The sequence below is a fragment of the Dermacentor variabilis genome, chromosome 2 (assembly GCF_050947875.1).
Source record: "Dermacentor variabilis isolate Ectoservices chromosome 2, ASM5094787v1, whole genome shotgun sequence".
Taxonomy (NCBI): domain Eukaryota; kingdom Metazoa; phylum Arthropoda; class Arachnida; order Ixodida; family Ixodidae; genus Dermacentor; species Dermacentor variabilis.
The window spans coordinates 109,305,890-109,319,151 of record NC_134569.1 but is presented as its reverse complement, the minus strand read 5'-3'; the positions used below and the strand labels follow the sequence as shown (position 1 = coordinate 109,319,151).

At 41.9% G+C, this 13,262-nt stretch overlaps 1 protein-coding gene across 2 annotated transcripts; it reads left to right on the top strand.

Moving 5' to 3' along the window:
- The first annotated feature begins 1,899 nt into the window (after positions 1 to 1,899).
- On the top strand, positions 1,900 to 13,262 carry LOC142570934 (uncharacterized). 2 transcript variants are annotated; one of them, XM_075679233.1, is made up of 5 exons: positions 1,900 to 2,161; positions 3,436 to 3,596; positions 9,926 to 10,017; positions 11,428 to 11,520; positions 13,067 to 13,262. In XM_075679233.1, the coding sequence occupies exons 1-5, from the start codon at positions 2,039 to 2,041 to the stop codon at positions 13,240 to 13,242; spliced, it is 645 nt and encodes a 214-aa protein (XP_075535348.1). In that variant the 5' UTR covers positions 1,900 to 2,038; the 3' UTR covers positions 13,243 to 13,262. The 2 variants fall into 2 exon arrangements, with proteins under 2 accessions (XP_075535348.1, XP_075535349.1); XM_075679234.1 differs by lacking the exon at positions 9,926 to 10,017.

Here is a 13,262-nt window from a genome sequence, read left to right as displayed (position 1 = left end):
GAAACTTCCGATATATGTAGGCGCGTCCTGCGCTGAGCGATAACATTTGTTAGGCGGTGAAACGTGTCGCCCGATAGAGACAAACAAGTACACGTGTCAATATATACGTGTTTTCAGGTCATCGAGGTAAATGTTTTTCCTTGTAAGGGCTATCCCAGGGCACCTTTCAGGCGGCGTTTCAAGTTATCGACTACGCAGAAACATTTTGATGCATTAAGTGTGTGCCACACTTTGTGGAGTTGTGCACGCTTAACAAGCATCATACCGCCCATCATAAGTAGACGTGAAGGCACGCACTTATATGACCCAATTAGGCAAATGTCGACAAGTTTTTTATATAAAATTCCACCTTGAGGCATTCAACGCTATACATTTATACAGCCGACTGCAGGCGACCTTAATCGAGATGCAAACAGTTCATACAGTCGGGTAGAGTCTAATCCTGGCGTAATACGGCTACCAATGCCCTTTTACGCCAATATGCTATGCGAACTGCCTCATAAGCAACATTATCGAACGCTCCGTTAAAGTCTGGAAAGAACCGCTATTGCGCCACGTTCTCCAGATTTTTCGTGCTTGCATTACAAATAAAACAACGTTCTTAATGATATCCCCTTTCCCAAACCCTCACGCCTGTGAAGCCGTAGAGTAGAAAGACGTGCGCTAAGAACGATCTGTCCACACGATATTTATATAGCGATACACCCAATAAAACACGTGTTGTGCTACCCAGAATGCTTAGCCAGAAGGCGGTAGGTATCTTCTCGCTCAAAACTTGACCTCGAGGAACAAGTGGCGAGAATATGGAGTATTGTACGCAGCCCGACCCGCCAAAGCAGCAGTATATTTTTAGCCGTGTTGCTGTTCACCAAATCATCGACGCTCTGGATGCAGCCGATAGTTTTTGCTGCAACATAACTGAGCCGGCGGCAATTGTGGAAGCGTTAAGTACTACTTTTCAGTGCCGCCAAGCTGCTCCGAACAACAAACAATAGTGAATAATTCACTATTGCGAAGGTTCCATATATATATGACGGCACTGGCCTCCGCGAACAATCGTCGTGACCGGGCCGGCAGCTTAAGCTATACCAGGCGACCGCATATAATTGAAAAAGCTAGGGCTCCTCCACTCCTAGACATATGCAACAATTCTTGGGAGAATGGTAACCCTGAACCATCCTGGACGTTCGTTAGTGTCATCCCAGTTCATCGATCGGGCAAGTGTCCGACAGATATTATTCCACATACACCTACATCAATTCTGAGTTATATTAGTAATTAGCTAGTGAAGAAGGTAGCCTTTCTGGTCCTAGGTTTGGATATAAATAACAAGAAAGTCAATACAGAGCTAAGTCATCTATGTAGAGCAATTACACTCTTCCACAACTCTGCAATTTGAGAGATTATATTGAGTACTGTGTCACCGTGTAAAGTACAGGAGGACACGTCCGCTGGAGTATCTTGCGAAATAGTTGTTAAGGACCTTTACTTTAGAAACAAAGTAGCGAATAGTAGCGCTTTACATTTACAGTCCGTCCTGGCTTCAATAACTCATGAAAAGAATAACACAAAGAGATAATTAAAGCAGATATCTTAACAAGAAAAACATCTAGTTGGCTACATGATGACAGACCACGTTTTAGAGTGTAATGGCGGATGTATTGAATGGCAATTACTTCACATATTTTCCCTCCCTCTCTCTCTCTCTCTCTCTTTCTTGACAGGCCGTAATTCTCAGCCTCATCGCTTGCACTTTCTGCCGACATAACACAAACTCCCGATGGAATGTCATGCAGGAAATGTCATCGTGCATAGCGCCGTGTTATAGCACAGCGGCGCGTCGGCGTAAACAAGCGGCTCAAGCTGACAGCAGGCACGTATAGTAGTGGTTCTTGTGCATCCTGGAAGGTAGGCAGCAACAAAGTCGCCAAGTTTAGTGCCGTTGCAGTTGCTTGTCCTTTACGGGAGTGAAAACAAGACGACTAAGGCTTTCTTCCCCTGAAGTTGCGTGAGCTAGATACGAGTTTGAGTGTAAGTGATGTCAACTATACAAACACTCCTGCTGACCCTCGGGTTAGGCACGTGCTGGGCCTACCGAAACCGCAAATGTGATGCAAAGCTTATTGCTAAGCGCCTTGGGTTTAATCCAAATTCCTGGAAGGTACGTTGTGCTTTATTGTGTGTTTGTTCATGTAAGTGGTCAGTATCTCTGCGATACTTCTTAAACCCTTTGTATCTAACATTCTCGACGTGATAGAAAGTACATTGGAATTCTTGAAACGATAGTTTGTCAGAAAGCGCAAAGACACAAACCGGGGGGGGGGGGGGGAAGAGGGGGCTCATCGCAGTATTTGGACTCGTCGTTCGTTTTTGGAAATCTATGTTTCATGTGATTTGGCCGTCGCACCACATTCTTTGTTTCTTGTTTAAGTATACAGCCTCCTCGACGCAAAATTGAAATATTCTCTAAGATAATACACGCACTCTGACATAGGCCTCAGTTCTTGATGTCGGTGAAGAGGAGTAGATGGCGCCACCTACAGGCACTGACACTTTTCTTAGACGTGCCTAGATATTTACAAAAAAAATGTCGCTTTGATGTTACTTTCTAAACTGCCTATATTGACAAGTTATGGTACTATGGTTAAGACTCAGCTTTAAATTACAGTCTCGCACATAAGACGGTCCAAGGTTACATCTCAAGTCACAACTTTCCCTGCTGATGTTACTGGCAATGAGATAACAAAATGTTTTTCAGGTCACTGACTGCGCCAACACTGATAATTAAAGAGCTGTTTAGATGGCTGTACACTTTCGCATTCAATCGCTTCAGACACTTCTGCATTACCTTTGCGCTATGAAGGTGTTTAACGGCACAAAACCAGCTTGCTCTCGAGAGTACTGCCATCACAGATCTCAAATCTGGGTTCGCCTTCATTCTGTTTTGTGTTGACTAGTAGTTGTGTGAAGAGTAGGGTTGAACACGTTACAGAAAAAATCTTATCAATTACAATTACACTTTTTATTAAATGTACTTAAGGAGAGGTTGATGCCTATCTGTGGCGCCAGCTACTCGTCTTCTCTTACATGTTAGCTATCGCCGGAGAGTTGTCAACAATCACAAAACTTGACTAATAAACACATAAACAAACATTCACGTACTCTCTCAGTACTGCAACATAAGTAAATGTTCGCGCAACTTGCTGCATTCAAAAAATGCTATTTATTACTGCTAACAATTATTATTGCTGGGGCTCCAAGAAGGCTCTCCCAGTAAGATCCGTGAAATTCTGAAAAAATTGTACACTCTACAAACAGAACATTGTGTAGCATTAGCACAACACAATGCCGCTTGATAATTGTCAAAATGTTTTGTGTTTTTGAGAAAACTGAAATTGTTTTCATGTTTTGTTTTGTTTTTCACTTTTATTTCAGTTAATCAGCCGCGGTCATACTAAATACCACTTAATGTTCTACTCAGACGGCAACCTCCCCTCTGTGTACAAATGCTTGTGTACAACGACGGTTACTGACAAAGCTGGTGAAAAGTATCGCAAAAATGTAAAAATTCACTATTCTCCGAACGAAACTACCACGTAAGCAAAAATACGTAGTATTTGGTGTGAAGCGATTTCTGCTGTACTTTATACCGTAATTTGCAGATGATAAAATCGTACAGAATGTTCATAATAATGTTTGTTCCTTGTTAGTTTGTTATAAACGCAAACCGCGCGTGCCATGTTGTTGGAACTTGTTCTCGCGTGCACACTGCAATTTATTTCTATGTATTTTGCGATCACTGCTCCACCAAGCTTGTTATGTTCTAGCGGCAATATTTATTGGTTAATTGAACAATGCTACAATGTTGCTCCTCCATATCTTCCCGTTTTTCTTTTTTTGCCAGTATAGAATGCTTTCTATGATGACGACTAGAAAGCACTAATATATACATGTAGGCTAATAACTGTTCTCCCATCATCAATCAACTTATATCTCATTTCTCTCTTACGCTGCACTAAATCCTGAAGCCTGTGAGGTATTCGAATTCGTTAAATAAGTTAATAAACGATTCAGCATAATGTGTCCGTACCGGCACATAACTACAGAAACTGCCTAAGACTGCTGATGCAGTCGAAAGTAAACGAAAAGCAGTGCAATGGTCTCACTGCATCTTCCACTGCATAACAAATTGCTCATATGCAATGTGTTCATAGAGACGGTTTTGGCTGGTAGGTGCTTAGTCCTAATATGGTTTGCTAAGTATCTTTTTGTCTTCTATAATATTTCTGCCACAGACAGCACAGCCGCCAGTAAAATATACGCCCTCACGTATCCCGCAACAACTTTAAATCCTTGTTGCGGGTAAAATGAATGTTGTTATGGGCATAGTGATGTTTCATACCTAAATACACATAGACTAAAGCATTGAGACCATTTTTCAGTGTGGCATGCAAGTTATTTGGACTTTTATCTCACGCCTGATAATCCTCAGTTTATGAACATATTTGGAATTAACAAGAAGAATAAGGGTATCCGAATGATTCGATATTTGTTTGCAGCAAACACGCTAAGAAAAGCAACTAATCCAAAAAGAAATAGAAGAAATTAATTGCTATGTTTACTCTAACTGTATAAATAATAAATTAAAAGAAAATGAAAGTGTAGGAAATGATAACTCGCCGAAGGTGGGCTCTTCCGCTTTACACGTATAGTTAAATTAAGCTACCACGGAGGCTATCCTCCCGTACAGTTCCTTGAATATTTGTCTATGCGTACAAGATTAGCCCTGGGAGTGTTAGCCAGCGCCACTTTAAGCATAGGTGGCCGATGTGGAAAATCCTTGCAGTAACTACAACAATTGTACTAAGAATGTGATAGTAGTACTGTCGTTGTTGGTGTTCTTGTGCATGTCTCTTAAGCAGAAGATTTATGGCATCTTTGGATGGTCGCTGTGATCGTCGTGGCAGTGGTTTTCTGTGGGCAGTATGAGCCTCGCATTCCTAGCCGGCAATTGTTGCGCCTGACCAACTCTTACGTTCTCATCAAGAATATATCCCTAGATGATGGCAAAGTCTGTGTCTCGATTAAAGGTAACCACCAGTTGCGGAACACTTTTCCTGATTACTGCGGATCCTACAGGTATCACTACATCTTCACAGATCGCATATGCAATACCTTTCGTTCGTAGGCTGTAAAGCAACGCTTTTCTTTCCTTGTGAAACTGTGGGCATAATTAAGGAAACTGTTCCACATCACCAACCTTCCCCGTGAGTAAGTCTTTGCAGCACATGGCCTTGATGCAGAGCGTTGTGGAGCGCCCGAAAATGATTGATCGGCTGAGTACATACATACATACATACGTACATACATACATACATACATACATACATACATACATACATACATACATACATACATACATACATACATACATGCATGCATGCATGCATGCATACATACATACATACATACATACATACATACATACAAACATACATACATACATACATACATACATACATACATACATACATACATACATACATACATACATACATACATACATACATACATACATACATACATACATACATACATACATACATACATACATACATACATACATATTTCAATAAAATGTGTCGTAGTATTCGCTTGTGGGCGGGAGACAGCAGTCGCTGCAAGGTCAACTCAGACCATATGTAAGTTAAGGAGACAGAAAATACGATAAAATTGAAATAAATATAGTATAATAATAAGAACACAACGAATAAGAATAAGAACACTACGAAATGGAAGAACTCAAGACACGTAACCTCAAATGCCGAACAAACGATTTATATAACCGTCCATGCAACATTGCTGAGCTTAGAGCAGCATAGAACGCTTGCAAAAGCTCTGCGCCGGGAGCAGATAGGATCATGTATGACATGAACAACAACAACATGCACATGGACACAAATTCCATTGCTCGCAGTTCTTAATAACATTTGGGCAGCCGGACACCTTCCAGTGGCATGGAAAGAAGCTATCGTCTAAGTTTTGAAACAGGGCAAAGAGCCATCCTTGGCAACTAGCTACCATACCATAGCACTTACAAGGTGCCTATGTAAGCTTTAAAAAAAAAAGATAAATCGCCGTCTTTTGCATTTCCTAGAGTCAAACAACATGTCTGATCGCTATAAATGTGGTTTTCGAGAAGGCCGGTCCACAATGACCATCATGTGCACATGGAGGCAAGCATCCGCGATGCATTCGCCCATAAGCAATATTTCTTGTCAGTTTTTCTAGATATGGAATAGGTTTATGACACCACATGGTGCTTCGGCATTATCAAAGATCTATCTGAAATGGGTATGCGTGGCAACATTCCTAGCATAATAGAAAGCTATCTCTCACACCGCACTTTCCGTGGTAGAATTGGTAAAGATCTGTCTAGGTCATTTGGGCAGGAAACTCGGGTACCGCAGGGTGGCGTACTTAGCTGTACTATTTTTATCGTTAAAATGAACTCGTTAAGTTCTTGTGTTCCACAAAGTGTATTTTATTCAGCACATGTCGGTGATGTACACATTGGATTTAAATCGTGTAACATCGCAGTCTGCGAGCGACACGTTCAGCTCAGGCCGAAAAAAGTCTTAGCATGGGCAAATCAGAATGACTTCAAGCTAAATCCACAGAAAAGCTCCTGCACCCTCCTTACAAAAAGATGGGCCTTGTCCCAGAGCCTAGTATTCAGTCGCATGGTCAGCGCTTACACTTGAACACACAACACAAATTTCTCGGTGTCGTACTTTAAACTTCCATTCATTCCACATGTAAAGTATCTGAAAGTGATAGGTTTGAAAACAATAAACATTCTTAAAATTCTGGTGTATACGACATGGGGTAGTGACCGGGGCTCCTTAATGAACCTGTACAGGAGCCTCATACGGTCCCGTCTGGACTTTGGTATTGTGGTGTAACGAACTGTCGTTCCAAGCACTTGAAAGATCTTGCACCCCGTTCACCGTTTAAGTATTCGCCTGGCCACAGGCGCCTTTAGAAAAAGTCCTATACAGAGTTTATACGTAGAATCGAATGATTGGTCAATCCACCTGCAAAGAACATACATAAGCTTCGCATACTTCCTAAAGTGCAATCTAATCCTGAACAACCTCGCTAAAAAACCGTTAATGGTTTGACATCTGCCACACTACTTCAAAACCGACCTTCAATGAGAAAACCTTTCTCACTATACATGAGGGAGATGAGCGAGGAAATGAATGTCCCACTACATGTGCATCCACTGGTGGCTCCTACAAGGCTGTTGCCACCATGGCTGTGGCAACTGATAGAATGCGACACGTCCTTTGTCGAAATTACAAACCGTGCTCTAGAGATGCACATCCGTATGCACTTTCTGGAACTCCAGTCGAAGCACTCCTGTCCAGAATTTTATACCGCCGTATCACAGTCACCTAGTGGCGTACCTTACGCGGCAGTCGGGCCATCCTTCTCGGAATGCAATATTCTGCAGGTAGAAACGAGCATCTATGCAGCAGAGGCCTATGTATTACTCTCGGCTATAAAACACATAAAGGCTTCAAAACTACAAAAGGCTATCAGATTTACAGACTTCCTAAGTGTAGTAAGAGCTTTAGTGCATTTAGGGAAACACAAGAATCCACTAGTCAATGACCTTTACTACTGTCTGTGTACTATGTATGCACCTAAGCAACATACTGTAGTATGTTGAGTGTCAGGTCACGGAGTCATAGTGCGCAATATGCTTGCGGACGGACTGGTTACATCCATAAAAACGAGAGCCTGCAACACTAACATAGCTATCCCTACTACAAACTTGAAGCCCTTCTTGAGCAGAACGCTGAGAAACTTTTGGCAATCCATCTGGGACTGTGAAAGCTCTAATAAACTTCACTTAATTAAGCCGCGCGTGCGAAATTGGCCTTTGGTAACAAAAGCGCGAAAAACTGATGTAATGTTCTATCGACTGAGAATAAGAGGCGCGTACGATACTCATTCTTACCTGCTGACTGGTAGCGAACCTCTCCTCTGTGGTACGTGTGGTGAGAGGCTGACCATTCTCCCCGTCTTGGTAGAGTGTTGGGAAGCAGAAGCTGCACCAAAGAAGCACTTTCCTCTAGGGTACCGATGCCCCATTCCCCTTCATCCGGTATTGTTTTTTACAGCAGACCCAATTTTTGATCATAAATAAGATTTAATTTTTTTTACAATATGTCGATTTATTGCGCATTATAAGCTCACGATATTCTTCGCACATCATCTCACGAGAGGCTGATGCTGGGATAGTAGCGACCTGTATGGCACTTGCCTCCGGGCTTTTGTACTTAAGGGCCTTGGTGAGGTAGTAGTGCTATTTGTAGTGGCATACTTTAGTACATCGCCTCTTCGTAGTACATCGTCTTTCCTTAGCATAAGTCATGTATCATTGTCTAATTTTATTACGAATATATTTACGCACTTTCCAAAGAATATTTTTAGGCCTCTATAGAGCACCGTTTCATTCACGTCTCGTTATTCATTATTCATTTAACAATGGCAGACTAATATCATACCCTTGGTGCTATTTGGCCACTTCTGGAATTGCGCCAATAAACCCCAATCATCATCATAATCGCAGTGTGCTTTCTTAATGTTTGAATTTACAGGAGAAATGATTTCTTACAACTACTACGAGTATAAATAAGAGATATAAAGAATGTGCTTCAACACCCCTAATTCTTGGAATGGTATCTAGGCCATCACAGTTTGTAACATGCACTATGTCAGCCGACAGCCTATGTAAAACTTTGTTAATTGGTTGAGCTCGTCTGTGGGAGCAAGAACTATACACAGAAACACCGCACCGTAAGATAGATTCGCCAAAGGTGTTGTGTAAATTTTCACGCGTATGAAAGAAGCTGTTGTGCTTAATTCGATATAGTTGGATAGACAGCAGCCAAAGGCGCGTCACTACGTTTTCTATGCACGAGCACACTAATACTTTTTTTTTCATCGAAGTACATTCCCGAATACCTAATAGTACGGTAGAAGGGTGTCGGTAAACATGGACACCGTGTACATGAGAAGTCATGAAATACAATATATTCTCGGAACTGTATACTTTCTTGTGAAGGTCCCTAAAAACATATTAGAGCGGTTTCTGATTTGTTTACGTATATCGTCACAGCTTGACTATGCGAATCATGAGACTTAAGCAACGCTGTATCGATCGGCGTCCCGAAAAAACCATGTATGTCACTTCAGATTGGCCAGGTACCCCCCCCCCCCCCCCATTACCATATATATTAAATAAAAAATGGCCCAATACCAAACCTTGAGCGACTTAAGTCACTGAATTCCTCCTTTGTCTTCATTGTTTGGAGGCGACCAGTATAATACCTAGAAAAAGAAAACTGCTGGTACAATTCTTTAAACCGAACACTCCAATTTTTCCAGCCTAATAGCTAGGTATTGGAGGGCGCAAAGTTTATGGTTTTATAGCAGTTTTGTAACATTCATTAACTGATTTACGAAAACTTCGCTTCACATATATTCGAATATTTGCGCAGAATGTCCATAATTCCTGTAAAGGTTACCTCTGGGAACATTAGCCAGTGCCACTCCCGGTTAAAGTGGAGTTTGTGGAACAATTTTGTGGTCACCAGAAGGATACTAATACAACAACAACAACAACAACAACAACAACAACAACAACAGCTTGTTCTACTACTGCTACAACAACAACAACAACTACTTCTACTACTACTACTACTACTACTACTACTACTACTACTACTACTACACAGTAAAAAATAAGTAGTAACAATTACACTACTTAACTGTGTAATTAACAGCAAATCCCCTTGTGTGAGTTTCTTTAAGCAACCTACTCAGAAAAGCGTTGCAATTTTTTTTTTAGATATCATGGAACTCACACATTGTGGTCGATCAACACGGATCCATATTACGTCTACGATAACGCATTCAATGTAACATACTTTACCCAAAAATGTAAGGACAACTTTCTCATTTTTAGTCCGGATTCTGTTGGTGCCCTCGGTTCTGCTATGTTTTCTTCTAGGTACGCTTTGTATAGCTCATTACTACCGCCAATGAAGTCAGTCAATGCAGCAAGAATAGAGTAAATGTTGCAACATAATCCTTCCTGTCACATTCTTTTGTGCTATCATCGGTAAGATACTATGTGTTGCTAAGTCTAAAGGTCTGCAGTGACCGATGCTTTGCTCGTTATGAGCGTAATTCCCACTTACCGTGCCTTAGTTTAATGCTGCATGTTACCAATCAAAAATAATGTTGCTCCAAACAAATCAGATATGCAAACTGCACATAGCACTGATAATTTACAGTTCTCTTTTTCAGAAGATGATTATTGCCCTCTTCCGTATCATTAGGTAATATAATGCGCGACAGTAATTAATTATCTTCATAAAGCGCTGGGCTTCTTACCGAGCTAAGTTGCTCACCGGGCTGACTAAAGTTTTGGACCAATGAACATTCACTGAACAACCACTGAAGTTTCATGTACATAGGTTGAGAAAAAAGACTTGAGCAGCGGCGTGCAACGTGCTTATTCACGCCACGTGCTTTTAATTTGCTCACTAAGCGCCCGTGTCCTGATCGATATTTGCTCCAAACTTCACTGCGCTAGCTTTAATGGTGATCACACAGAACGTTTGTTTACGTTTCGAGCACGATTTAAAGCGGTTATTCTCTACAGGATCAAGTCGCAATAGCAGATTTGCTTTAACCCAGTAAGCAGCCATTGTCTATACTGCGTCAGAATTTACTGGGTCATTACAGCAATGCAACTTAATTTTTTCGTTGTCCACGCAAGCGCAAGTACGTGAAAGTACCACGTACTACAAATGGTACCATTTGATTACGGGGACATGTAAAAACACCATTTGCCTTGGACGCAGCATCACATAAAATGGGATTACGGTCGAATATATATAGTGGACATTGTTTGCTTAGAGAAGCTTAGGCACGCAAATTCTAAATAAATTTAGAAGCACGCGTATTGTCTGTGAGATTAGGTCAACCCTAAGTTAGGGCAAATGTAACCACCGGACGACATTATTTGCCATTCCCTACAGCTATTATTATGTAATGGATATCATATTTGCATATGATATCCATTACAAAGAAGCGAGAAATGTTACTTAAACTTAATTCTTATTGTTTTTATACCACTCCGAAAGCGCGCCGTTCGGTACCTGGTCTTCATTTTCTTACTCATCCACGTTTAATTAAGCGAAACAGTGCGTCGTGTAGCATAAACAATCCTTCATAGATACGACCGTACAATAATATCTCTGTTTAATATCATACTTACGGTGCTTTGCACTACCGATGATCAAAGAGGCTATTCACGTAGTGTTAACTTTTTCCACTTTTCAGCTACTTCGGAAACCGAGTTCAGCAAAATGTTTTCGATCAGTCAAGTAATTTTCGCTTACGGCAAGTGTGTAGTATTGCAATCGGAGCTACTCGGTAAGACACTTACTTATTCGTAATTGATAACATTCTCTTAGCTCGATAGTATCATGCGACGAATGTTTTACGCGCAAGCGTCAGTGGCCCGCCAGTGAAATCGGCGATATTTAATTTGAAGCAGCGAAGGAAGCGCGTGTCGGAGGGGCAAGGCGCCTGGACGCGAAGAAGATAATTGCGCGCTGGGGAAAGTACGAAGGAGCGCGCTGAGCGCGCCGCAAAGCAACGCCACCTTGAGAAAAGTTCAAGTGGCGTTGAGCGTAGCTGGGAAGGAGAAAGGAGACGAAGCGTTGCGGAGGAGGCGAACACGCGCAGGCGCACCGGGTTGACCTCCTCTGGCAGCTGGTAAGGGTGATGTGTGCGGAATGAACGTACCGGGTTCGTCTTGAGATTATTTTATAGCGTATAGCGTACGCTATAGTTGCGTACGCTAAACTAAAACTGTCTTATATCGTCCCTACACGCCGTAGGTTGTATGTGCGAGTGAAAGCGTGCGACAGTAAGCCGACGATGGCGGCTTTATCTCGCGCGCGCAAGGGAGGAATGCGGTTAGGAAGTAAGCCTTATTCCCACCAGGTGGGGGCGAGGGAAACGGAGGGGGAGATGCGTTCTACTCCGGCGGCTGCTGCGTACGGAGCGGCCCCGCGAGCCTTCTTGAAAACAATCAGCGATGCCGACAGCCTAGGCTTCTAGGCGCAATGAGGGCCGCTAGTTTCGTGTGCGCTATAGCACCCGTAGGCTTGCGCGTCAATCGTGTTCAGGAAGTGAATCGTCGCTGTAACTTTTTTACGTAATTTTTTTTTCTGTTTCCATAGCAGCATTATATGCATAAGCATGGTATTGTAATAAAAGAAGCATTCCTATGCTTGATTAGTAAATCTATGCGTTATTATTCTTCGTCATTGGGAGTAAAACTGTTAGGCTTCTCCAAAATGCGGATCTAGGAGGCTGTGTCATTGAGCTTGCTGTACGCAGTGACCTCGGCGTTTCATAAAGTGGTATATGTATTCTTAAATGGCGCTACTTTTCCTGTGCAATAACCTCCAGATTCCAGCGACCCTTAGGTTATATCACTACCACAACTACTGCGAAAAGCAGTTTTGACTGCTGGGCTCCTGCGCGCGTTGATTGAAGTACATAATATATTGCGATCGAATCTCAATATGGTGTAGGGTAAGCAAGCCAGCTCAGTCCTGGTTAACCTCCCTCCCTTAAATTTATGATTTTCCCTCTCTCTCAAGATACCTAAAAAGATGGCGCTAAAATGTCTTCACGCAAAGGTTAAACCGTCTCAGTTTACTAAACAATATTATTGGACATTAAATCTTAGGATGTTGAGCAGCAGAGCTGAATTTAAAACTCACTTTATTATCCCATACTTCGAGGAACTACTTTAGAGCATATTGAGCCAATCCGCTGCTGGAACTGTCTGTTTGGTCCGACATGTTTCGTCTTCTTCGTACAGTGAAATGTCTTACTAAGCATTAAAACATTTACTTTATATGTTTTCAAACAATGACTGAGATTCAACATTTGTTTTTCGCAGGCTACCAGGTTTGGGTTCGTACACGCTATCTTAGAAAACATAAGAAGATTCCTTACGTTTGCACATTTTTCTACGAAGCCTGCGCCGGAACCAACAAGAAATGGGTCTATGATTGGGTCCATTGCCCCAAAACAACATACAGGCTGCCTGAAAACAAAGAGCCACTTGCAACATGAAATAAAGTACGCGTCTTATA